This window comes from Corvus hawaiiensis, chromosome 3 (genome assembly GCF_020740725.1).
Source record: "Corvus hawaiiensis isolate bCorHaw1 chromosome 3, bCorHaw1.pri.cur, whole genome shotgun sequence".
Taxonomy (NCBI): Eukaryota; Metazoa; Chordata; class Aves; order Passeriformes; family Corvidae; genus Corvus; species Corvus hawaiiensis.
This window is the reverse complement of record NC_063215.1, coordinates 111,615,705-111,642,183: the sequence shown is the minus strand read 5'-3', so window position 1 is coordinate 111,642,183 and position 26,479 is coordinate 111,615,705. Positions and strand designations below refer to the sequence as shown.

The 26,479-nt window shown below is 47.0% G+C and overlaps 1 protein-coding gene and 1 long non-coding RNA gene across 6 annotated transcripts in view; one reads left to right on the top strand and one right to left on the bottom strand.

Annotated features, from left to right (window-relative positions):
* The window catches only part of MEIS1 (Meis homeobox 1), a 108,031-nt gene extending 103,391 nt beyond the window's left edge, over positions 1-4,640 (bottom strand). The window contains exons 1-3 of one of the 5 annotated variants that reach the window (XM_048296111.1): positions 3,770-4,640; positions 1,939-2,165; positions 252-393 (exon numbers count right to left, since the gene is read on the bottom strand). In XM_048296111.1, the coding sequence (XP_048152068.1) occupies positions 252-393; positions 1,939-2,165; positions 3,770-3,781 (381 nt within the window). In that variant the 5' untranslated portion in view covers positions 3,782-4,640. Of the gene's footprint in view, positions 1-251; positions 394-1,938; positions 2,166-3,485; positions 3,738-3,769 lie in introns of those variants that run through there. The other 4 variants (XM_048296112.1, XM_048296114.1, XM_048296110.1 and 1 more) reach the window with 4 other exon arrangements.
* Positions 4,641-10,846: 6,206 nt separating this feature from the next.
* On the top strand, positions 10,847-26,136 carry LOC125322421. The gene is made up of 3 exons (XR_007201988.1): positions 10,847-20,802; positions 21,068-22,077; positions 25,985-26,136. It is a non-coding gene; the product is annotated as an uncharacterized LOC125322421 (long non-coding RNA).
* The last annotated feature ends 343 nt before the right edge of the window (positions 26,137-26,479 follow it).

Below are 26,479 nucleotides of genomic sequence, written 5' to 3'. Positions count from 1 at the left end.
CACAGACCGCTCCACTTTATCCATTTTTTAAGGGGGGTAGTAAATGCCGAGATTTCCTGATTTTTTTCCGTGTTTTGTTTTGGTTGGGGTTTTGGGGATTTTTTTTGTTTTGGTTTTTTTTGCCTCTTTCAGCAAGAGACGGGGGAGGGGGAAACGCGCATCTTTATCTCAACAGAGACTTGTTTTTCTCGATACGATTTTTTTTCCCTCTTTTTTTTTTCTTCTACTGTTTTCAACCCGGTTTTGCTGACCTGTTTGGCGAACACTGCTATGTCTTCATTGAAAGACTCAGAGGAGCAAACATCGCCTCCCGCTACCCCGGGCTCCCTGGGTGTGCATGTAGCTAATTCACATTTCTCAAAAATCAGTGCTAAAAGAGGGAACAGGGGGTGTCTGAAAGAAAATACAATAGTCACACACACAGAGGGGGGGAAAATATCATAACGAAACAAAAAAAAACCAAACACAACAATAGTTAGTCCCACAGCAGCGTGCATAGGGAAGGGGGTACCCACAGAGGGGGCTCCGGCACCACCCGCCGCCTCCCGCAGCGTCCCGGCCCCTTCCCACAGCCGGCCGGCAGCCCGGCATCTCCCTGGCCTTTCGGCACTGTCTGGCCGCAGATATTGTTAATACGACCTTAGGACAAGCCAAGAATAAAACCCAACCCGGTTCCAGCAGCCATTTTGAATTAACTTTCCTTGTCTTTAGGAAAAAAAAATGAAAAGATCAAAATCCCTGGACAGACACTTCTGCCTCTCATGCTTTTAATTCCCGTTTTCTGCTGGAGGACTTGCTGGGAGTGAAAGGGGAAAAAAACAAACCCAAACCAACAGAAAAACAGAAAAAGAAACAATCCCCATCCAAATGGAAAAAAGAAAAAAAAAAGAAAAAGCCCTTAAACCCACTCAACACAGCTCCGACCCACTGGCAGGCGCTGGCCAAGCCGGGCTGCCTCCCTACGGCCTGCCCGGCCCTCCACCCCCCGGGGTTCCGCAGCCGCCGACCCGCGGGGGGAACCAGGTGCTCCTGGGCACTCCCAGCTTGGAAAGCCTCCCTGGGAGAAAGGCAGCGTGTGCATCTGGTTCCTTCGCCCGTTTAATAATTTAAATAAATAAATAAGCGTGGGCGCACACGCACGTATATATATGTATATTTATAACAGGGAGTTCTTTTTTTTTTTTTCCCTCCCAGGGCTTGATACTCTTTTTTTCCCTTCTGGGTACCGTACACCACCGAGTTTTAACCAACCCTTCAGATTTCTGACAAACCGATAAAGAAACCGAACTCCATGAATTTTGTTTTCCTCCCCCTTCTCCTCACTGTCCCGAGAGTGATTTTTAAAGGCTCTTAAACTTCCCTTCAAACTCCAGCTGGGCAGATACATTTTAAAAGCATCTGCGCTCAATGTAACCCCGTCAGCTCCCATCGCAATGGCCTAGAAACTGCTTTACAAGTTGCCACACTGAGAAACATTCAATGCTGTCAGATAAAAGGTTTTTAAAAAAAAGAAAATTTAAAAATTTAAAGACTTGAGAGAAGCAGCTCTTGAGTTCTCTCCTTCATAGCACAAGGAAAAACGAACAAGGTGGAAAGTTGGGCAAAGCTCTCCAAACTCGCCCTGCTCCAAAACTCCCTGCAGAGATTTACCACCCGGCGCAGGCTGTGCCCTGGGAATACTATTCTCCTCTTCCTCCCGCGGTGATGCCTGCCACCCCTCCAGCAAGCTCCTTTTTACCCGAGCCCACGCGGCTCCCCGTGCCAGGGGTACCCCAACCCTCTCCCCCCCCCGCCTCCTAAAACAGTAACGACACAGAATTAAGAACGCGGCCCTTCTCCGCGCAGCGCTCCCCATCCCGCCCTTCCCCTCCCCGCGCAGCCCACACTGCCCCCCGCTCCATCCCGCGCAGGTTGCCCGGAGCCCTGCGCGGCACCTACCCGTAGATGGCATCTTTATCTCTCTTGAGGGCGTCGTTGACGGAGGCGCCCATGGCGGGGGGCATGGCGTTGGCGTGGGCGGCGTGCGGGTACTGGTGCGAGTGGAGCGGCGGCCCGTGGTTCAGGTGGTGGACGGGCTGCATGGGGCGGGCGCCGTGGGGGTCCCCGTACATGGTGGTGGGGATGCCCACCCCCTCCATGCCGCCGTAGTGGGGCAGCTCGTCGTACTGCGGGGCAGAGAGAGCAGAGAGGCGTCAGGGGGAGGCGGGGGCAGCGCCCCCGGCAGCAGCTCCGCTCCCCTGTCCCCCCCCGGGGACGCGCCGCGATCCCCCCAGAGCGCGCCCGGGTTCCGTGGCGCCGGCCCTGGGGAGGGAAAGCCGCCCCGGGCCGGGAGCAGAGGGGCTGGGCTGCTGCGGCCCGAAGCCCTCCGAGTCTGGGGCGGAGGAGAAATAACAACAACAACAACAATAATAAAATAAATAAAAGTGAAAAAAACCCAATCCCCATCCCCAAAGTTCCCAGCCACCCCCCCCCACCCCCCCCCCCCCCCCCATCCCGTGAAGGGAAGCGGTTCCCTGAGTCCAAATTTCCCTCCGCTTAACTTTTTCCCGCTGATAAGAAGTCAGGTACCTCACCCAGCGAGGATGCAAAAACTTCAGCAGCGGTAAAAAAAAAAACCAGAACAAAACCAAAAACCAGAAGAAGCGATTTGCGGATTTCCAGCAATTCCACGCGAACGCAACTTTTAAAGCCGAAAAGCTGGAAACGTTCGCCCGGGCTCTCGGGATTTTGGGAATGCCTCTTTTTTTTTCTTTCTTTTTTTTTTTTTTTTAAGGGTTTTCTTTGTTAAAGATTAAGGAGCGAAAGCTACCGCGGTTCCCAGGCAGCGGGGGAAACGGCCACTTTTCATCTATTAAAAGCGAAGGTGTGAATAAACACTTTTAAAGATCCCTGACACTTGCTTGGACCGAAAGAGTAAAAGGCAAGTTGTCAGCAGAGGAACTTTCTTTCCCAACCAGCTCTCGGACGGCGGCAGGCAAATTAGGCAACAAAACATCTTTTCAGGGCTTTTCTCCTTCCCCAAATCCCTGTTCACCCGGCTACAGCTGATTTATTTTTTTTCTCAAAACTTCAATTTAGGATGTAGTTAGAAGGGAGAAAAAAAAAAAAAAAAAGAGATCGCAATCAAAATAGAAACAACAATACAAATAGCAGTGAATGCTGCTACCCTCCAATTCAAATTAAAGTCACTTTCTTTCTAAAGGAGTGGGGGGGGTTGCCCACTGCACTGCACCTTTTGGGACAGAATATATATAAAAAAAAGGGGTGAGAAAAAAAGGAGGTAAAAGAAGAAAAAAAAAGTTGTGCTTACTCCCAACCAGAACTTATCTTCTGAAAGTGAAGCGGTATATCATCACTAACACAGCAAAATGCTCAGAGACATGCACACATTCAAATATTTCAAGCACTGGTGATTTTAAAAAAGACATTGGTAGGACTAGAGCTACAAAACCAACAAATACAGAGGCTCGGACATATTCACTTACATGCCTGCATGTCATTAATGTATAGAAAGCTTGCCTCTTCCCTGAGAGCTCCGGGATGGGGAGTAAAAGAATCAAGAAAATAGCAATATACACAGGTTTTAAGCCTGCAAGTACAACTGATAAATCCTTCCGCTACAGGACACCGCTTTGTGCCCCTACTCCAAAAAGGAGAAAAAAAAAAAGAAAAAAAAAAAAAAAAAAGAAACTTTTTTCGCAGCGTCTCTGTCAGCCACGTTTCAATATTATTTCACATTTGAAATCCATTTTTTTTTAATCATACGTACCCTTTGCGCCATCGGCCTGCTTGCTCCCTTCCTACTTCAACTTCTAATATATCCTCTTTAAGGCCAGTGTGAAAAGAAAGAAACGCGAAGTTCCCCCCCCCTCACCCCCCAAAAAAAGGCAAAAATCCCTTAGCGTCTCCAGCAATGGAAGCAATCGAGTAAAATCTTCGGCTTGCTGGATCTCAGCGAAGCGATACGGTAACTCAGCATTAAAAAAGGAGAAAAAAAAATTAGAAGAAAAAAAATCAGCTCTCCCTCCTTCCTTCCTTCTTTTTTCTTTCTTTCTTCCCTCTCTCCCTGTCTCTCTCTCTTACTCTCCCCCTCTCGTTTCCAAGACAGCAGCGGGGCGAAAGCAAATATCCTTTCCCCAAATCAGTTTTTTTTTCTCTTTTTTTTTTTTTTTTTTTTTAAAGTGCCCCTCAAACCCAACTACCAAGTCTCATGGCTTTTTGCCACTCCGGCTGTCAATCACAGGCGAGGTTGTCAAGGTGGTGAATGACTGATGATGATCCGCTGCGTGTGCTCCCACCGCGCAGGACACCGCGAATGTTAATTTTCGAGTGCGCTCACCCAAAAAAAAAAAAAAAAAAAAAAAAAAAAAAAAAAAAAAAGAATAAAAATTTAGAAAAAAGAAAAAAAATTTAAAAATCGAGGGAGGAGGAGAAGGAGGGGGAAAAATTAAAAATTAAAAAGGCTCGCTAACGCGCCGGCTCTCCTTTTATTATGGTTATTATGATGATGATGATGATGATGGGGGGCTTTTTTTTTTCGCTCCTCCTCGGATCGCTCCTAATTCCTCGCCGGCGCCGGCTCGCTCTGCCCCTGCGCGGCCGCCGGGCGAGGCTGGCGGAGGCGGGCCGGGCGCGGGTGCCGTGCGGGGCGGGCGCGGGAGGAAGGGCAGCGGGGCGGGATGGCGGGGGGGGAAGGCGGGGGGAGGCGCTGCCGCCGCCGCCGCCGCGGTCCGAGCGCTGCCGTCCGTCCGCCGCCGCCGCCGCCGCTCCGCCCGAGCGCAGCGCAGCGCCGGGCTGGAGCAGACTGCGGGAACCCGGAAGTAGTGGTGGCCATAACAGGTCGCGTCTTACACAATGCGCTGGGCGGCAGCAACTCCGCCACCGGCGCAGGGGGGCGCGCCGCCCGCCCCGCGCCCGCGCAGCGCCGCGGGTTGGACACACCGCCCCCTCCCGGCCCTGCCCTCCGCGCCCCCCCGCACGCACGCGGACGGCGTGTCCGCCCCCCCCCGGCGGCCCCGGGGACGCTCCCGTCGCCTTTGTCTGACGGCACCGCCGCCCCGCGCAGCTCCCGCGCAGAGCCCCGGGGTCGCGCCGCCGCCCGCCCCTCGCTCCGCCGCCCGCCTCGCCGGGCGCCCCCCCCCCCTCCCCGGCGGCTCCCCCCGCGGCCGCCGGCCGAGTGAGCTCACCCGGCCCCCGGCCGCCGCCGCCGCGCCGCCGTCGACCAATCAGCGCCGCGCTGCCCCGCGCCGCGCCCCCATTGGTCCGGGCGGGAAGCGGGGCTCGGACCGGCGCGCCGGCGGGGGGGCGCCCCCCCAGCCCCGTCCATCCCTATTCCCGTCCCCATCCTTATTCCCATCCCCATCCCCATCCCTATCCCTAACCCCTCCGCCGAGCTCCGCGGGCGCCCTGTCCTGCGCGGGGCGATCTCCCAGCCGGTGCCTCCATCCGCCGAGCCGGGGGTCCGCTCCCTTGCGTTCAAAAGCACAGCCATCCCTCCCCGCAGCCCCGCCGGTCCCCGCCGGTCTGGGAGCGGAGAACTCGCCGTGCCCCTTCTTCCCCTACCTGCGGGCCGGGCTGCGCCGAGCCCCGAACGGGCGCTTGCGGGGACGGCTTCCCCGGCACTATCGCATCTTCCGCCCGGGCAGCGGGGCGGGAGAAGGAGGACCCCCGGTACAGCGGTCCCGACTGAGCTGCTGGAGGGAACGGGGGAGTGACGGGGGGTTCCTCCGGTAAAACCCCCGGGGCAGAGGGGACGCTGCTCCCCTCTGCCGGACGCCCAGGGGCGGCGGGCAGCGGCTCGGCCCCCGCCGCCACGTCTCAAACTTCGGGGAAACCCGTTTCGATCCCCAACCCCCCCCTCCCCCCCCGTCCCCTTTCCGCTAGGACCGACTTTTTATCCCGGCGAGAGAAATCCAGACCTCTCAGGTAAGAGCCGCTTTCATGCACTGATCCCCACCCACCCACTCGGCTACCCACGGGCTACGCGCGTGGGGTTCATTCCCCCGGTGATTTCCCCGAGGCACGGCGCTCGGTAACGATTCCCCACCGCAGCGGTTCCTTGCAGGGGGTTGCTGTGACCCAACTCCCAGGGACGTGTTTCCTCCTCTTCCCATCCTCTTTTCCTTCCCCCACCCCCCACCCTGAAAAAAAAAAAAAAAAGGAAAAAAAACCCCAAAAGACCCCTTTTCAGCGTCTCCACAAGGCCTTTATGAGCTTAATTCAGCGCAACCCAGCCCGAAACACTTTTACAATGTAATTACAGCCCTACAAATTGTTTGCCCAAACCTCATCCTGGATAAGGATTTTACAATTAGCAAACAGTTATTACTCTTAGGGCTGGCTGTGAGGAACTGCTCAGCTCGCCGCTCCGCCCGCGAGAGGCCGGCCAGAAAAAAGAAAGAAAGAAAGAAAACTTAAAAAAAAAAAAAAAAGAAAAGAAAAAAAAAAAAAAAAGAAAAAAAAAAAGAGGGCTAATCCGGACAGCAATCGATCATCTATTAAACGGGAAAAAATAAACGGCCAAATCCGCGCTATCCCGGTAAACTCCTGCCGCGGCGGATGCGCTGCGCTGCATCTCGCCCAGCCGCCTTTTTAGGAAAGCCGCTCTGTTTTGGGGTTTTTTTGTTGGTTTGGGTTTTTTTTCCTCCAAAAACTTGCTGTTTTGCGGGAATCTATTTAAGCTTGTCCATCGCCTGGTGGAAAGGGTGAGGGGCGGGGGGATATAGGGATAGGAGAAAAACAATACGGAAAGAGCGAGGGGGTCTGGTGGGTGCGGCGGGCCGGGCAGCGGCCTCGCTGCGGAGCGCTGCGCGCCTCTACGCGCTGCTGCGCGGCCCCCTCAGACCGCGGCTGGGCCTTTGGCGAAGGGATCCACAGAGCTGAGGCAAAAAAAAGGCGTCTGGGGAGCAAGGAAGCCTCCTCCACAAGGTGGAATCTGGGTCCATTTGCTTATCGGATAATAAATGAGGCTTTTAATCAGGCTGAATTTCCCAGCTTAAGGAAAGAATTAGTCATACCTAGGAACAATCAAATGGTTTCTAGCTGGCTTCCCTGCCGCCTTCCTAGCAGGGATTTGGGAGGGGGGGCCGGGCGAACGGGGGCAGAATTAGCATCCAAGTGTGCTTTTTCACCATTAATACTGAAATTTGAAAACTGAAATAGGAACAACCAGAAGAGCGAAACAAACAAGAAACCGCAGAAGAAAGCATTGGAAAGGCGACCGGGAGATAACCCAGGAATGCTTCAGATAAGGAAGGGGGGGGAACGATACGTGCGGAGATACCCGAAAAATCAGAGCCTAATGGAACGGCTGAAGGAGGGACGGGGGTGGGGGGGAAACCCGCACTTGTTTAGAGCCTATTAAAGGTCAGATCGGGGTGGGGGGTGGGGTGCGGGCGATGATAAAAGGAGTTCAAGTGCGAGGGATTTAAGCGCGCAGATGAAGCGCAGCGCCAGGATTTGGGGAGTTTGTTTGCTGGCTCCCGATGCAGAAAACAAAAGAGCGGCGGGTCCGTCCGGAGAGTCAGCCCGAGGTCAGCCGGGGCTGCCCCGCGCCCACCGCCGGCACAGCTCGGGCCCTGGGTCCCGCGGCCACCCGGCGTCCCGGGAGTCCGCGGGGGCCGGGGAACGGGAGCGGAGGCTGCCCGCTCCCCCCACGGCCGGCCCTGGCGCTTGCAGAAGTTATGGAGGGGTTTGATTAATTAAATGGAGGGCTTCATAAAATATTTCCTAATAAAATTTACGGTTGTCTTAAAAGTTTCTAAACTGCGCTATAATTTTTTTTTTTTCTCATAAATAAAATTAACTGGGAAATGAGTTACTGGCCGGGATTTTCGAGACTTCAACGGTGACAGCAGTGCCGGCGGCGGGAGTGAAGGCACCCGCACACAAAAGGAGTCTTTCAGGGACAAAAGTTGAGACGGCTGCCAGGTTTTCCCCGCGGTGGCACCTCGGGGTAGCCCGGGCAAGGCAGCGCAGAGCCGACCGAGCCCTGTCCTTCCTATTTCACACTACAAATAGAAATTTCAGCCTAAAATCCGTAGACTAACGCCTGAACCGGCAACACCATCGTGTTGGGGTTGTTGAGGGTTTTTTTTTCTTACACGATATAGGTTCTACAAGTTCGTTTGCTTTAATTTAGAAACACTGCTCCGTGCTGGGGTTCGCGACGGTCCCTGCCTTTAGCCCATCTGCCCCCGGGCACTTCTGTATTCCCTGCCTATGCCAAACGCTTTATTTCCTGTCGATATTCCTAGACTTCTCGTTGAATTAAATAATAATAATAACAGTAAAAGAAATTGCTGGATAAAACTGTGGTTGCTTAATTCCAAAAAAAAGGAAAAAAAGAAAAGCCGCTGGGCTGTTCTGCATCCCAAGGATTGAGCTGTTGTGCCGTCTACTGGGAGACGGGAAAACTACAGCCAGAAACGCTTCCAAATTTCCTGCAAGAGAAAAGTTCAGTTTTCGGCAATTTGGAGGGGTCGGAGACGTCCAATTGCTCAGAAAAAAAAAAAAAAAAGAAAAAAAAAAAAGAAAAAAAAGCGACCCCAGACGGAAAAGCTGTAGAGACACTTATTTTTTCCTTCGCCTACACCTGTATAATTGTATAAAAACTCCACTTTTTGGTGTTTAGGGTTTTATTGACTGCAGAGCGTGGAGCAATGATACGGTAAAGATGGTTTGAGTTTACCTGTGCGGGGCAGTTGGATATTAGCTAGATATGTAGGAAAGAGGAATTTTCTTTTTTTTTTTTTTTTTTTAAGGGTGTAAATATTTGCGGATGTTTTAAAAACGTTTCCCCTGCCACCAGCGGGCTGCAGCCTGTGGGCAGAGGGAGATCCCAATCCGGGCAGCTCCCACCCCGATGATGCTCTCGGAGGGCAGCGGAGGCAATCACTTTGATGCCACTCCTTGGTGGAGCAGCAGGAGGGGAGTTTACGCCGGCCCAGCGTTAGTCTCGGTTTAGAGGAAGCAATGACGTTGCTGTTTTAAGCTCCCGAACCTTTGCCCGTGCCCGAGCCGCGGGTGCTCCCAGGCAGATGCAGCCTAGCTGGGTAATTCCCCTCTCCCCTCTCCCTGCCACTTGCTTCTCCGGTCCCGTGGCGTCTGGAATGCTCTCCTCAAAAATACAAAGCGCAAGAAGAGATTTTTTAAAAAGAGGGGGAAAAAGTGGGTTTTTGTTAAAAAAAACCCAAAACCCCAAACTTCTAACAAAACTCTTGACTTTTACGAGGCGAGAGCCGCAGAAGGGCTGTGAAATGCAAAGCCTCTGTCGTATTTACAGACAGTGGCAGCAGCCGACTGGACACGCAGATAAAAATCTAGTGGTCTACGTGAACTCCAAGGAGTGTTTTAAAGCAAAGATCTCTAAGCGCCTATTCTCAGTCACACATATGCCCGCACGTAGCCTAAAAAGCCGGAGACACCCACGTAGCTGAACAATAGTGGGGATTTCTTTTAACAGGTTAAATGAAGGTACAAACAAACCCTCCTGCCACTTGTAGCAGACCAGCTCCGACAGCTCTTTGCCTTCAGAGCCACTTGCCAGAGTTCAACAGAGGGTGAAATTAGTCTAAAATATTCGATACTTTTATTCTGGAGACTTGTCCCACTTCTGCTGGGCTAAATTCAGCTCCCAGTTCATCTCTGCGGGTAAAATTGCTGTCTTTGAAGGAAACAACAACCTGCCTGATCTTTTAATTTTTATTTTATTTTATTTTTATCATGAAGGTATTACAAATACTTTCCTCAGTGTACATAAAGCAGAAATTAAATGATTGCGTGTCCCTAGTGTCGAAGGCCACTCTTCTGAAAAGTTGAACGAAGTGTTTTACCCTTTCAAATGAGTCTGAAAATACTTGCAACATTGTACAAGAAGCAAATTAGAGAGTAACAAAATAAAAGCTCAGTGTGAAGTGACAGAGAATTGAATATTGGTGTCTGACAGTACCTAGGCTGAACTAGAGCAAAGCGGAGTTTTGTCAGAGCTTTTCGATTTGATATTTCCCTCCAAACTAATTTTCACTATTGCTCCATTCCTGTTACCTAAGTCCATCTGCAGCTTGGCTAATGAGCCCATTACAGCATTATTTCGGCGTGCCTCTGATGCCGATCGCGGAGGATGAGCATTCATCAGAGCGGGGATCTGGGACTATTCAGCCCGGTGGGATGGGAGGGAACCCGGGGCTCTCTGCAGGCTCGGAACTCTCTGAGGGGGCTTCCCGCAAACGATATCATCTAGAAAAAATCGGGTGCAAACCAATCACGCTTTATAAACTAGAAAAATAAAGGAAAATAAGAAGCAGAGCCCTGCGCCCGGCAGCGCCGTGCGGGACGGGGCTCGGGGCGTTCCCGGGATCCTCAGCCCCGCCAGCCCCAGGCACCGACCTGTGCCTGGGCTGAAGGGGTTGGGGAGGCAGGGGAGCATGTCAGGGTCCCTGCAAACCCCCGTCCCGAGAGCTACCAGCTGCCCGCTGTTCCCCCCAGGACAGCTCCGACCGCTGCTATCTGCATCTAGGCGTGTATTATCACAGGCTTTTGCATAATTGCATATTGACTTTACTAAATGGATCTGCGGAGCTATTTAAACATCCCTCTCTTCCACCCGCAAACAATTCCCTCGGCAAGAAAGAAAAAAATGCGGGGGTGGGGGGAGCTGCAAAAGAGCTTCCAGTTGCTCTTGCTCCCTCGTTTTGTAGCGTTTCTTTGGGCACAAGTGGCTCATCTCTAAGCAGTTTGGATCCAATTTGGTGCACACGAGTGCAGGGAAGCAGAGAGGATCTGCAGTAGCGTGGGTGACAACAGGATGGGTGGCTGTCACACACTTCAGAGTCTGAGAGGTGAGTGCATGGATATATGTGTCTCTCTGAGCTGCCTTGGAAAATTTTTGGCCAGCTGTGATGTCTGTGAGAAAAGCCTCTGTGGGTACGTGTGTGTGCATGCACAATGAAGGACTGCTCTAAGGACAACTTAGGAAAAACCCTCCTTGTTAACCATTTTTAAAACCTCCCTTAGAGGAGAGGCACTCAAACGTGGCGCTCCCCTTTCCCCACACCTCCCCACTCACAGCAGTGCCCCACAAGTCACATCAGCCCCCAGCCAGAAAGCTGGGCTTTGCCTCCAAGGATAGGTGTGCTCATCCCACTGCCGCCCCTCTCCATCCTGCAGAGGCAGCTGCCCTCGCCCTTGAGCCTTATAGGGGAAGGCGGCCTCCTCCCTCACCAAGGCTACGTCCCCAAGGCAGCAGCTGTGAGAAGCAGGCAGGGAAGGGGAAAAAAAGTGAAGGAGAGAAGGAGGGGAATCAAGGAGGGAGGCACAGAAAGCTGCACTTTCCTCTGAGCAGAGCAAGCATCCCCTCGGAGGGGCCCCAGACCCAGGGGCTGCCTCCTGAGCCCTGGGCCTCCCACAAGGCAGGAGCAGCATCTCCTCCTCCACAGCCCGGCAGCCACAGTGGGGGCAGCCCCACGTCCTGGCTTGGCCTGAATGCTCCATGCAGGCCTTGCAGGTCTGCAGTGAGGGGACAGAGATGCACAGGGACTGAGCCAGGCTCAGGCACTGGTTTCAGACAGGAAACTCCAATGGTCCGGGGCTGCTGAACATCCTTCATAATGACATGATGCTAAAAGTCACTTTCTGTGACTTGATTAAAGGGCTCATGTAAAAGATCTGCTGGGATCTGCAGCTGTCAAGAGGAAACTGCAGTCAGAATAATCCACCAGGATTTATCAAGAGAATGTTTTCTTTCAGCTTACCCCACCAGAGCACTTTTTTAACCTCGAGGATGCTAGCTTTCCCTGAAAAGCTGTAATTACACTTTTAAAAAGTGCTTTCCTGCTCTTATCTTCAACTTAGTTGTGGGAAGAAGACACGAAATCAGATAGACACCCAGACTCTGGAAAGGAAGTACTTTTTACGTGGAACCAAAGAAATATCTCATAGAATCATCAGCTCAGCTCTCCTGCAATGCTATTTCCTTGCATTTAGCAGAATTTAGATCAATTAAGTACTCTCTCTTTTAGTTAAGAGGGCTTTGAGGAGGACTATCCCGCATTCAACTTCTCAGTTCAAATTTCCAAAGACTTTTTTTTTCTTCTCTCAACACAACAGTGACCACAGTCCATTGAAAATTTGGCACCTAATTTCTGCAAGAGATATAAACCATCTTCAGTGAATGAGGTGTTGCCTACCAGCCAACTCTTATTGCAAGTCACTGGGATAAAGCGCCTGAGTCACCTTTTGAAAAGGGTGGTGTCTGAAGGCAGATATGCATCACAGCACATGTGGCCATGACCAAAGTAGCTCTGAATCCCTCCATGGTGGAGCCAATTAAAGCATGTCAGCAGGCTCTACCCACCCAAGCAGTTCCCGGGGGATTTTGGGGTCTCTGAATTCTTTGCCTCACCCCTCTTCTTGCCTCAAAACACTACTTTTATGACTCTGCAGATGCAAACATAACCAGTTTATGAGATACCATGCAGATGCACTAAACCATCTATCGCTTCAATCCTCCTCTCCATTTCTAACATCCCTTTCAGCATCCCTTTCAGTCTGATCTCCCTCAAGTGCATCCCCTGAAATGGGACCACTCACCCAAATAATATGTGACAGCTTGTGGTTTAGGGGGTGCCACTGTAGCAGCTGAACATCTTATGAGCATGTGTGCTCAACAGGAAATCCTCATTCCATGACAGAGCACTTGAAACACAGAAAGTTTTCAAGGGCCTCAACCAAGAAAATGCGATGGTGCGAGAAGCAAAGGCGAGATGTTTTGCCTCTGGGGCCTCTGCTCAAAGACAAGCTGTTCCCACCCGTCTCTTCATTAACTCATAAACAGAAACTTTGGACCTTACCCAGAGCTCTCCCCCCACAGAATATCTTGCTTTAAATTATTTTTCCGATATCATCCAAGATCATATTTTTCCTTTTATGTGTCCAAGTTGAAGTTTATTATAGTTTTCTACATTGCTGATCAGCTGTAACCCTTTCTATTATTTTCCTGTCCTTGCTACTATTTGAAATGCTTCTTACTTGATCCCCTTCAAATTTTATTACTGCACTTCTCACCTCATTTGTGTACCAAACCCATTCTGCCTTGCATTTATTCTCACCAAACTTGAGGACACAACTCTTCCCTCTCCTCTGCTGTACAGCACCACCAGATCCACTTTTTTCCATCCTTTTCCATCCACAGTTTGCCTCTCTGCTGATGAAGTGACCCTAGCTGGGTTTAACCAGTGCCAGCCACATTGTCCTTACCATTAGTGCTACATTTCTAGTTATTCTTGCTTCTTCCCAAAGCCTTTGAAGTCGTGTAGAGACAATTTGATTCATTAGTATACCCAGCCTTGCAGTAACCCTAGCTTCTGCTTTAGTTTCTCTATTAGAAGCATATGTTGGGTCTATAACTTAGTGGAAAGCTCCACCCTCTGACTTCCCCACACAGTTGAAATTCTGCTCTGCCTCACTGAACTCAAGAGGCTGGTGCCTTTCTGCCCTGGGTTTCCATACCTGGCAATGCCACCTCCTCCTCCCTCCCTACTGGTTTGGCAAACTTGTGAGCAATATGCTTTCTCTTTCTGCATGTCTCCACACTAGAGGCTTTTACAGCAGTTCCATACGTTTGCAGTTCTCTTCACATTTTTTCAGAAGAGCTGTGATCATCCCAAATATTTCATTACTGGTTTCATGTAGGCTGAGGTCCATCAGCAGCACTTCACTAGACATCCTTATGTCACCTTCATTGTCCTTGTTGGGTCAGGAGGCAGGTAACCACCTCGTTTCTTCTTCTGGCCTTTGGGACGCAGGGCCAGTCTCTTCCATGAGGGACCACTCAAAAGGATCTCTTGCCTTCTTGACTCAGGTGGCTCCTCCCAGAGCTATGTGCCACATAATACTCTCCAAAAGTGGCAGTGTTGGCACCAAGAATATAAAACGTGGCTTGACGCACATTCTGTGCTTGGTCTTCTGGTCTGTCCTGCAGCTGTGCTATGTCCCATAGAGGGTTTTCACCTCCACTGATTGCTTTTTCACTGCCCAATGGGTTTGTCTGTTCCTCCAAACACATGCCAAGACCATCACAAACAACGACTAACTCTCAGAGGAACTTTACCTCATAAATGTATTAAAAACCCCCAGTGTTTCAAGTAAGAGACCTCCTAAGAAACTCCATCACAGGACCACTTGCTGCTCTGGGCATGTAGTTTATTCCATTCCCTCTTTCCACTTTCCAGTGCTTTTCATAAAGTCCTTCTTACCTGCCTGTCTCTTAATATAGATTTTGTTTAGGATGCCAAGCCAGCCTGCCTCATGTTTTCCCTTGGATCTGTTCCCTGCTCCTAGCCAAGGTTGCCTGTGGATCCTGCTTTGAAGTTCTTCTGTGACACATTTGCTGCTGTCGGTGACTCTTCCCTTGGCTGACGTCACCTTGGGGGTCCCTCTCCAGTGGGCTGAGAATCACACTGCCTCTTTGATCAAAATGAAATCCATTTACAAGCGCCCAATGAGCTGGCACAAACCGACCCCCAGGTTTCTAGACAAATCTAGCTGAAATAAAAATATGCCAGTTTTAACTTCAGTTGAATCCTTAATCTAGCTAAGGTGAACCCAGAATAAAAAAAAAATTTAAAAATTTCAATTTACAAGCACTTTCTGTTTGTTTAGCTCAAATTAATCCCGCATCATCAAAATTGATGCAAGATCAGGTTAAATCAAGGTAAGTGTCTGTACAGGGGTTTACCTCTGCATTTTAGAAAGTGAACTTGAAATTACACTTCAAATAATTTTTATGCTTGGAAAAGGCCTTTTTCTAGAGACCAGCTGGGCCCTGATTATGAATGGTGTTCAGCTCCAGCAGGTCTGGGTGAAGACTGTAGAAGCAGATGGATCTCAGTGATGCTGGAAATCAGACTCAGTCTCAGCACCTACGGCAATTCAGCCTGCACATCCTTCAAACCCCAGTAAAAGCCAGCTCTCAATGGCTGTTCCAAGGAGCTGAAGTGGGCAGTCTCTATGTTAGAAAAGGTCATTTTTCTTTGTGATTATAACTTGAGACTCTGCATGTGTTTGTGAAGTAATTTTCCTGAACCCAATAAGTACAGCAGTTGTCTAGTGTAAAAATGAGGGGTTTCAGCCCAAGAGATTACCTCCACTTTACTAAGTTTTTCCCTTTCAAGTACTTATAACTATTGATGGCTATGTCAAATCATCCTCAAAGGAAGGAAGGACGGATGGAAAGAAGGAGGAGAGTTTTTGTAGCCAGCTGATTTTGTGTAATCCATATTTTCTTTAAAACTTCAAGTCCTTCCACAAGGAGGACTGTTCTGACCTCAGACAAATTGTGGAAAACAGTTTGAAATAAAATATATTTGAAGAATTAGGGAAGTACCTTCTCTACATGCTCAGTTCTTCGATTCCCAACCACTTCCCAAGCAGTTTGCTGTGGTGTCCTGAATTCATGTGCATGCCAGATGTGCACTGGCACTTGTACCCATGCCCCCATCCTCCTTCCTATGCAAAGTCATCTGTCACCCCACTAGCTTCTCACCTGCAGGAGGGGATAACCTGAATTTATTTTTATGACAATCATTTTGGTAACTGCCTTTTTCTGGTTGGTTTTCTTTGCTGTTGAGCCTGTAATTTAGTTTTGCTGCCATAAATAGTTAACCCCAGAGTGAGAAGCTGTGAAACAATCCCTGAAGGTACTTGGCTGGCAGTGGCCGGGTTTTAACACTCAGGTTTTCTTTTTCGCCCAAGACCCAGAGAAATGATGAGTTATCAAATACCACTGGGATCACTGGTAGAACTGCTCTCTTGATGAAAAGAGGGTGCAAGCTTTCATGATGGGAAGAAAGGTCTGGAATAAAGAGAATTTGAGCTCCAGCATCACGAGGCATCAGATAATCAACATGGTCCCTTCACTTTCTCACCCAGTGGCATCTTATTCCCAGGCTGGTTTTATGTCAGCACAGGGACACAAAGGCAGAATTTATGTCCACTAGTGTGCATTAACTCCTGTCCTAACCAGTACTAATTACCGCTAATTATGTGGGACAGTGTTAATTCTTTTAGCAGCATTATCGCTGCCCTTACACTTCTGAAAGTGCCTTTGGGTGAGGCAGCTCACTTTGAAGAGATATTTATGTGGGGAATAAATATAGAGTAGCTAATACACTGTAAATTTACACCACTGGATAGCAGCCTTTAAAGGAGGTCTTTGGGCACAAAGACAGACAAACCCTTGAGTAAGAACTACTCAATAGAAAAGGTGGCAGGATCACCCTGTGTGATCTTGGGAAAGTAATTTTGATCTGGCATTTCTCTTCTGTAAAATTGGAAAAATAATATATCCCTAGCCCTCTCAAGGGTATAATATTTATTTTCTCTGCCTTGCCAATCATTCTCTTTGCTTTTAAAAAATATTCTCCAAACCCTAATTGTTTTTATGTGTTTGCAGTATAAGACATAAAAGACATTAACTCATCATATTTTTCTATACTGTATTTTCCCCATTGTGCTGTACTGTTAATGTGAGCACTTTGCTGTGCAGAGGCTTGGCTATTTGCTGAAAGGATGAATTAAGACATCTAAAATGCTTCAGCATCTTGGCTGAGCGGCACTGCAGAGTTGGAAGGTATCATTAGGCCAAATGGCTCTTTTCTGCAGGAGGGAGAAGCCCAGATATTTTTCAGAGGATTAAGGAAAACCAGTTCACATTCCTTTGTGACCTCCATCCTGCAAATATAGGGCAGGAGGCCACAGCTTTGAATCACAAAACTCTGTTCACTCCCTTTAGTTTGGGTGTTTCTCTCCTGACTGGTATGTCAGCATTCAGCTTGGGATGTCAGGAGACATCAGATGACCCCAGCCCACCCTGGCATCAGCATCTCTGCAGTTTAGCTTGGTGTTTCTCCTTCCAGAGTCTGCATGGTCACCACGAATATGGTCCTGGATGATTTTGTTGGTGTGGCCGTCTCCTCCAGCAAGAGCACTAAGTCAGGAAGCTTTGCTGTTAGACCATTATTGTCTGGTCCCTTTGACCCCAACAAAGGGCTCGTGCCCACCAGTCCATCAGATCCATGGAGAAAGGCCAAAAATCATCGCATGGTGCTCTGCTAGGCAGCAGAGCTGCTGCTTCTCCACATAACCAGTGTATGCATCAAGCCAGGCAGTCTCTGCCTCTGAGGGTTTCCCATCTTTGGATGGACCCTTGCCCCTGGGTCCCTCCTTCAGTCTCACTGGCAGTCAAGTGATATCTTTTCAGCCCCTCCCATCACTGGCATTTCATTTCTTTTCCCTGGTTACTGAGCAGGTAGACGTGGCAGCGCAGTGCCTGTGAGCCTGCTCCTGCAGTGTTGGGGCACTGATGATCTCTGGGGCTTCAGAGATGATCTTCACATGCCTAGTTCTTTAAGACACCCTGAAGAGATGCTTCCTTCCAGAAATAGTATGCTGGGACACTCTTTCCACTTATCATACTGGAAATACTTATTCCAGCCTTTTTTACTGCTCATGCAGCAATGCCCATGTCAGGCTTGGGGGTCTCTAACCTTAGGCAGGGCACATCTTCCCTAGGCTGCTTGCTCCCGGACTTGTGTACTATATTTGCGGTTATTTTCATCCTTTCCCTGACCATTTGGCTATTTCAAATCATTTTTCTGAGCATTTCTCTCAACATTATGTCCAGTAAACTGGAATCAGATGTACCACAAATGGCTTTTTCAGTAAGTTATCTTTATATCTGCAGATGGATGCCAAGGTTCTTGACCCTGAATAAAGCAATTTTCCATCTGCTTTTTTGGTTTTTAGGTGAAAGAACAGGAGTCTTGTTTGCCCAAATACAGCAATACAGAAACATGCATCAGTGCTGGGCCTGGACTTCAGGCTGTTTCCTCCTCTGCCTTCCCCACCTACTTTTATGAATAAGAGGCAACATTTGGCCTTTGCAATCAAAATGAACTTTTGCACTCACTTCTCTCTCAATTCCTAAAATTTTAGACTTAATGAAAAAAAAAGGGAGTCTGCACTTTCAGCAAGTTATCTTCCTTTTCCACTTTTCCCTGTTCGCATATGATGCTTTCTCACAGAAGTTCCCTGCAAACCAACACCTGAAAAGGCTCAGGTGAGGGGAACAGAACAGCTTATCCTCTCATGCCCCCCAGTTTTAACACACTTACAAATGTACTGACTTGATTTATGGGGCTGTAAGAAGTGGGACTGACCTCTGTCCTTCTGTACTCCCTGCCAAAGAGCCTGGGAGAGACAAGCAGCTTCTGAGAGGCTTGTTGGTTTGCGTTCATCAACAGCAGCTGTCAGACAGCTCTCACTGAAGCTCCCCATCCTTTCAAAACCCACACAGCTTTCTACTTCATGTAGAAATATGCAGCAGTTTCGTTTGTATAAAACCTGCATGAATAAAAATTTAATCTAAGGCTATCACTGCTCTAACAGCAATAATTTCTCTTAAAGGCTCAATACGAAGAATACTAAATACTGTCTATAAATAAGATTGTATTTAATAGAGGAGAGAAGCAATTTAATAAGCTTACTAGTAAAATCTTCTCTGCCACTTTCAACCCCAATATTGGTCTTCTTTCCTGAGCAAAACTGGCTTGTTACAAGAAAAACTTGGGCCCCAGTAAACTGTAATTTTTTAAGGTGAAGTCATTCAATTCAAGCTTTCCTGTCCAAAAGGAAGAGGAAAAATATCAACTTAAAGGAAATATTAGTTAATCAGAGGACATCCCTTTCATAATAGAAGCTACTAGGGGATTTAAAAGAACATTCTAATTATAATAGTTCCCTAATTATCTGCCTAACATCTCATTTTTCTGTCTAATCCCATTTTTAATTATAGAGTACCTTTTTTTGCCCATCACACAACTGAAGTACTCTATTTTACTGAAAATAAATCCATTTAACTGGCGATGTCAGACAAGAAATATTGTCACTGCACCCTGGAACGTGCATGCTGTTTGGGAGGGAAATGCCTTGCCAGTGGTTTTGGATAAAATTCCTGGATGTTCCTTTTAGAAACAGTCTCATTTAAAGCTTTCCAGGTTTTCTCAAGTAAAAGAAAATGCTCTAAACCACACTGTGCTCTGCAACTGTGTCTGGCTGCAAAAGTTTTCACGCATTTAGCTTTGTTTCCCAAACTCTTGCAGCTTGGCCTCCATACCACTGAAGTTCGATAGGATCCCTGCCACCAGCTAATGGTGGAATAGGATTTGGCCTTTGAACCAAGCCAGCATGCAATTTACAGAAAGGAAGCAATATTTGAGCTATGTTATCTATGAGCATCTGGTCATCAAGATCTTGCTTAGCGATTAGCAAGCCAAGAGGAAACCCTATGGAGGGGGGAGAGGAAATCCCGCAAGCAGGGTTCCCATTTCCAGCCCTGCCATGAGTTTCCTGCCCTATCCTCCAGCAAATCTCAGCTCTCCGCTTCCCGAGAATAAAAAAAAAAAAAGAATTACCCTTCAGGGAAATTGTCAGGCTTAATGGATGTTTATAAATCGCTCGAACAAAAGGTGCTATGTCAGAGAAAAGTACTCATCCCGATGATTATTCAAATGCTCATTAAAATGCATTTTGCTCTATCCTTTCCCTTGGTTTGTGTGGGAGGCAATTGAAAGATTTAGTCTTTGTGGGAAAGTGGGAGAGCTCAAGCACTTTCCTTTGGGTGTGGGAGTGGCAACTTTGGGGAGTTAAGGACCTTTGGCATGCAGGTAGGGTTTCGTCCAAGGCTTTTAAGCTCCCATCCAGGCTGCAAGCTCTGACAGACCCAGGACTGGCAAGTTCCCTCCAGGAAGACAAGCCAGCGATTAATGGTACCAACCCCTGCTCAAATTTGCATGTATCATTTCCTTAGCTTTGCTCCTGATGGAATTAAGGATCATCCTTTAGGGAAAATTATTCTTAATGTGTATTTAAGCATTAAAAATGAATATGCGTGTGTGATAAAACTTAGGGAATAATTTATAAACAGCTAACATAAAGTGAGATATGGAAGAGCTCGCTGCCCTGCAAACCTGTGTAAATGCATGTATAATGCCAGGATGCGTCTTCCCTCATGGATGTTTCATTATGTCTCCCTGACCCCTTCACAGCAGCTTGATCTGCCAGGGTCTGCTGGCTATTCCAGGTATTAAAAGCTGAAGAAGACACAATATAACTTTTCAACACGTCAGACAGCAGCTTGGCACTGAGCTGGCAGCCTAGACACAGTATTTTTCACCCTCTGCAGCTCCATGAAGCTGCATGTGCAACCACTTCCCCTCAAATAGTATCCATGATGAACAGGAACTTTTTTTCCTGCTGACTGAAATAGCAGAATTTCTGCATTAGCTCTGAAAATGAAAAATATGGATAACCTGGGGAGGAGTTTCTATCGAAAATGCAAAGAATTTAATGCTTTTTGGGCTAAAAGTCACTGCAAGTAACAGTGAATACTGTTTCTAATTAAAGTGCACTTACTTGCTCTTATCCTGTTTAGAGGATGGGAGATGCTTTTGCAGGGCACCATGAGCGCTCCCAGGTGCAGTTCTCCCCACTCACCCTTGCAGTCGTCACATAAAGCATCAGTAGTGACCCCTCCATTACCATTTTGACTTCTACTTTTTTCCCCTCCCCTGGGGTTACTTTTTCTGTCTTGTCCTTCCTTTATGCCAGGCAAACCCTCGTTGTCACTGCAGGCAGCTGCTGGGATGAACTCAGCCTCCTCCAGTGTATTATACAACCACGTGAACTGGCACTTCTTGCACCTCCTCTGCAGAGGCTGGAACAGACTGTGCAAAGCATGAACCAGGGGTGAGTCAGGCTCCATGAATTTCTCTCCTCTGTGCAAGCCCAGTCTGATCCTGACCATATCCCAACCTTTTCTCTGTACCCATCAGCAAGCAAGAACCAAACTTGGTATCACCTTGTTTGCTGGCTCAGTCAGCCAACAAACTGCCAGGTTTCAAGTCTTTCTTTCTTTTGTTTTTTAAATTTTGCAGCCAGTGCCTTTTTTCTCTCTGGTCCTTTAGTGCTTTCCTTGTGTTGCTCATGTGCTGTTCAACTTGTGTTCTTGCAGGTTTTGAAGTGGCCTTCAGTGCTTGCCCCTCTCTCATCCAGGACTTGGATGTGATACACACCAAGGAAACAGAAAAGGGGGGCAGACTCTGTCCATTGGAGCCTTCCTGCCCCACTCTTCTTTCTGACTTGTCTTCATTCACTGCCCACTGTGGTGCACAGTGACTCTACCACATCCCAGAAGATGGAAAGAGATGGTTTTGCTCAAATATTGCCCAGCTCATTCTTCTTTAATAAAGAGATTGTTTGGTTTCATTTTTCATCACTTTATTTCTCAGCTAATTCGAAGAGCATCTGCTGGGCATGCCTGGCTGCTTTTCTAGCAAATCTAGTTGCTTTAGTCAATTATACTGGCAAGTGAAGGTTTTCAGCATGGTAAACTTCCCTGTGCCAAGGGCTGATGCTCCATGAGACTGGTGAGCCTCAGGAAAGGGGCACCGTGACCTGATGAGGTTGGTAGACTGACAATAAGACTATGTGAGGGACAAATCTAGTCCCACCAGCATCCCCAGGACAGACTGAGGTTGCTTAGGAAAAGCCTAAAGCCCCTGCATCCCCTCGCAAATCTGCTCCTGGTGTGACACTCTAGCTAAATCTTGCACATGCCAAGGCACACATTCTTCCTTGTTGAGTAATTAAAATGCAGTGGGCAAATGATGGAGTAGCAGGAAGGTGGGGATACTGAAGACTTCAAGCAGTGGACAGGAACTTGTTTTCCCATTCCCTTCACAGATGCGCTGTAGAAATTTAATGGTCAATTAGAGCAAAACTTCCCTATGTATTCTCAGCACTGGCCTACATTTCAATTAGGGTGTTTGATTTGGCACACAACACTTTGCTAACCTCACTGTGCTTTATATCCCATATCTAAGGTCTGAAACCTGGTCCTCAGCTCTTCAGAAGCCTCACCTCTACAACAGGAGCTGTAAGACCTTCTAAGCTTTTCTACCACCCTCCATGGCCTTCAAGTCTGACAACTTTAAATGAAAGAAGCTGGTTTTGCACAAAAAGGTGTTAGTAATATTAGTCTTGTTGGTACACAATATGAAGGGTGTTTTCAACTCTGGAAGGACACAGGCATGCAGATGATATTACTGACAACTAGGCAAGAGTAACAATAGATCTTCCTCATAACACTACCTTGCTCTGGCCAGTAAGATTGTGGTAAACTCTGATGACCACTTATCCACTACATAATTATCTAAAAATCAGCCCCCATGCTTATCTTTGTGCAGAAGCTTCTGTCCCCCAACAATGAGATCCAACAGCATGGTCCCACCACTGTCACATGTTTGGAGCAAGGCTTGGATAGTGCTCCTCACAGATGACAGACTGAGCCTTTGCCAAAGTGTAGGTGCAAAAGAGGTTTACATAGACAGGAAGCTTCTGCCTAAAGATGTCTGGTGGGGATGCAGAGGCAGGTACAACAGACCCCCCCAAAGTCAGATGATACAAAATCATCAAGGGCATGAGCTGAAAGTGCAAATTGCTGGGGTTTTTTATGCTGAAATTTCCCCCTTCAGCCCTACAGCTTTCATCGCAAAGCAGCAGTAGAGGAGGTAGCAGCCCTTGGTCCTGCTCAAGGGCTCCTTCTTTTCTCCTGCATCCTCTTGACCCTGCCAAGTCTCGAGGCAGTCTGAGGTCATTTCCCCATCTGAAAAATTACTACTAGAGACCAATTTGTTCCAGGACTTGAGCAGTGAGATGGAATTCTTTCTTGCCATAAAGATATTTAAGCAGAAACTCTGTTGGCAGAAATGTGTGGGTTTACTGGCCCTATCTGCGTTTGGATACATTCTGTTACACGGGATGATGCAATCCTTGTCTATCCCAACAGAAGCACAATTTAAGAAATTTCCTATTTTTTCTGATGGTTGGGCATGCTTTTCTCAGAGATCACAACTTATTCTATGTGCTTGTTGTTATTACTACTTATGTTCCCTTAGAAATAAAATCCAAATAATATTAATAAGGGGAAATAAATACCATTATTTCTAGTCTTTAACAAATAAGTATCATTAATTCCCTCTTATTATCAGTCATATTAGTTATCCAGCTTGGAAGGTCCATTTTCTTGCAGAAATCAGGGCGAGATATTCTCTCAACAAATCTCCAAAACTAATAATCTCTAGAATCATCTGGAAGTTTCACAGTAAAAACTAAATTGACCCACATTAATCTTTCCACTACAATCAAAGGTTTGCCAAATGTCTTGAGACCTCACATCAAACCCAATGGCTGTTGGTCGCTCCAGCTGTTGGAGCAACCACTTTCCCTATTAAGTCTCAAGTTTGGACCCGTGAATTTTGTCCATGGCTTGAATTTACAGATGGCTTCTTGGTTGCCTGGGGGCAGGGAGTGGCACTTCCACACACAGTCATTTCTGCTTTGCTAAATTATTTGGAAGCTAAGCTTCACATTAAGAGATGCTTTCGCAAGTACCCAAAAGTTGGTAGCACTTCCAAGATGGTATCCAAAACTAATCGCACAGTAGAATTATATGATCCTCAAAATACTTCATGTTTTTTCAGAAAACACTTTCTTGACCCCTGCTTGGTACAAATCACCAGAGGAATTTATTCTAAGTACCCCCAGATCTTGTAACAAATTCCTGCTGCTTTTACAGGATCAGGCTCTTCCTCTCTGGATGGATAAACTTAGTACACAGGAGTGTGTGCAACATTGTTTTCCACCACCATAGAAATTCTCCTCAGTTTGCTAGAACTGACATTGTTTCTTACGACCAAATGAAACTAGACTCTCACTGAAGACTGAACTTCAAGGGGAAATTTCACACTGAAAAAGAACTGGAGAAAAAAACCCCAGTCCCTCACTGCCTAGTGTGACAGACAGGCAGGATTTCCTCGATGCTCTTTTTCCAAGGAAGGGTTGGAGCACTAGGAGTGGCTCCAGAGGCACCTCTGCAAAGCCTAACCTCCCCCAATACATATTTTCACAAAGCAAACCCCAAACTAACCAAATTTTAAAGCAAAAAACCTTACAAATTTCAGATGCTGCTGCAGAGGGGTACCTGTAGAAATATTAGAAGGAGCTACAACCAATCTGTTAATCACTGCTATTAACAATGAATTTGTCCTTCTGTGGCTCTTTTCATCCACAGACATATCAAAGGACTAAAGGACACAAACATTAGCTAAGCATCACCATGTCTCTCCTACCGACGGGCCCAGAGCAGTTTGAGAGAACTTGGCACCCGGGACAAAGCAGTAACTTGCCGGAGATATTAAACTCTGGAATCAGCGCCAGAAGCAGGAGCCAAACAAAGCCTGCACTGGAATCAATTTTCAGGCTTTTTTGGGATGGTTCTGTTTCACTTATTTTGTAAAACAAATATGTATTCGAGAAGCTGTGTTCATTATGGTGGTTTACTTACCAGAGGCAAAGCTCTGTCCATGGGTAATTATATGTGGGTGTCCCTTCGGAGCCTCTGCTGTGTGGCAGACTTCACCCATGGAGCATTCAAATACAAACACTGGAACAAGGTCTTTTTCTGAGATCCTGTTTATTTTTTGAGAAATGCTCCTGATTGAGATGGAAAACACTCTCCCATCACCCCTAAGGCCAAGAGTCCCTTCTTTTTCACGCTGGCCCCCATTATAGACTGCCCCCCCACCCCCAATAAATCAGTTAACGCCCCTATTTTTCATAATACATCCGGCTGCCTTACAAAAAGCCGATGAATTATTCTTGGTTTTAGTGCAACCACGGAAAATATTTCAAAGTGAAAAGGAATTGACCCAACCTACTGTGCACATTATTTATTCAGAGGTAGTACAAAAACGAGTCCCTGATGTTACTAAAACAAATCCTAATAAGTACAGAGAGCATCAATTACAGGCTTCCCTTTATAGTCCTATATATCTCTTTCCCTTTCTAGAGATAGTATCACATGTGAGGGGGCACTGTGTTGGCTTTCAAATCTATTGAGCTTTCATAATTATAACCTCCATTTTAACCTCTTTTATAGGACACACTATACCATTTCACGTTATGTTCCTTGAATCCCAACCAACTCTAGGAGAAAGTGGCTTTAAAGCTTGCTTCTGATAAGATGTGCATAAAATGGGAAATATTAAGCATTCATAACCTTATGCATACATTACAACAGGGTGCCAAGCACAAGGAAGAGCAAAGCAAAATAGATCTTGTGAGCCTCACTTGGACTTTTGTTTTTAGCTCAGTAAATATTCAGCATGCATGTAACCTGACATAATGGAACCAGGGAAATATTAACTGCAGTGAAGTAGCTGGATTTTTTTTTTTTTTTTGGTCCAGTCTGTATGGAATGTCCTTCTATTTAATCAAAAAGCTTGGAATGATTCCTAATCTATCATAAAAAATTTTAAGGACATGATTAATTCCATTGTTTAAATGCTATTTTATTGCCATAAGAAACTCTCATAAATGATCCCACACCTTTCCCTGTGATCATTTCCTTTTAAAGTAATATACTAATTAATTTCAATTAAATATATGTAAAAGAAGATATATTTTGAAAAATGCTTCTCCCTTGCCATTTGCTAATATAGTGAAAAAGTGTAAACCTTGGAACATTTAGCATAGAAAATATTAATTTTTGGTAATTTCTCAAGGGGACAATTTATTAAATGAAAGGCTTTTAACATTAGCTAAAAGCAGCCCTGTAAATCATGGGTGTCATCAAACTGCTTCATCACTTCATTAATTTAAAAGATTATTATATGCGTAACTGACATAATTTTGAACAATGTTACATGGTTAATTTATTAATGTAGAAAAGCAGAAATGACATGCTGAATTGATTTATTATTATAATTGTATAATTTTAGGACTTTTCTCTGTGACTTTCACCAACAGAACAAACGATTCCAGGTGAAATTGTGCCATTATTTAATTTGTTTTTCTTTTTTGTTTTAAGGCAGGGCTACTCACTGATGTCTGCAAGGACTTAGGAAGAGAGGGTCCAGCATGGCTCCTTGGTGTTTAAGTAGAAGCTGTTGAAAGACCTCCTTTACAACCCATAGTCATCTTGCGGTTTTAATAAATTTAAAGCACCTTTTACCCCCTTCAGTAGTCAAAAAAGATTTTAAAGTTACTCTAGTTATGTAAAAAATCTGATTCTGAGTAAGCTCGCTTAAATGTGCATATTCCTAAGTTTTTCAAATGCACTGAAAGATGATTTTGGGTGGTGGAGTTTGCCCAGCTCCACTGCAGACCCCAGAGCCTCACACAGTCCAGCCCCACAGTATTTTTGCTCATAATTATATTGGTGAGCAGTTAGTGCTGGCTTCGTGCCCAAGATAAAAATATAATGCAACATCATTTCTGCATGGAAAGCACAGTTCAACTTGTCTTCAAAACCAGTATACCACGTTTGGGATTTATTTTTAGATTGAAATGATGCGTGACTCTG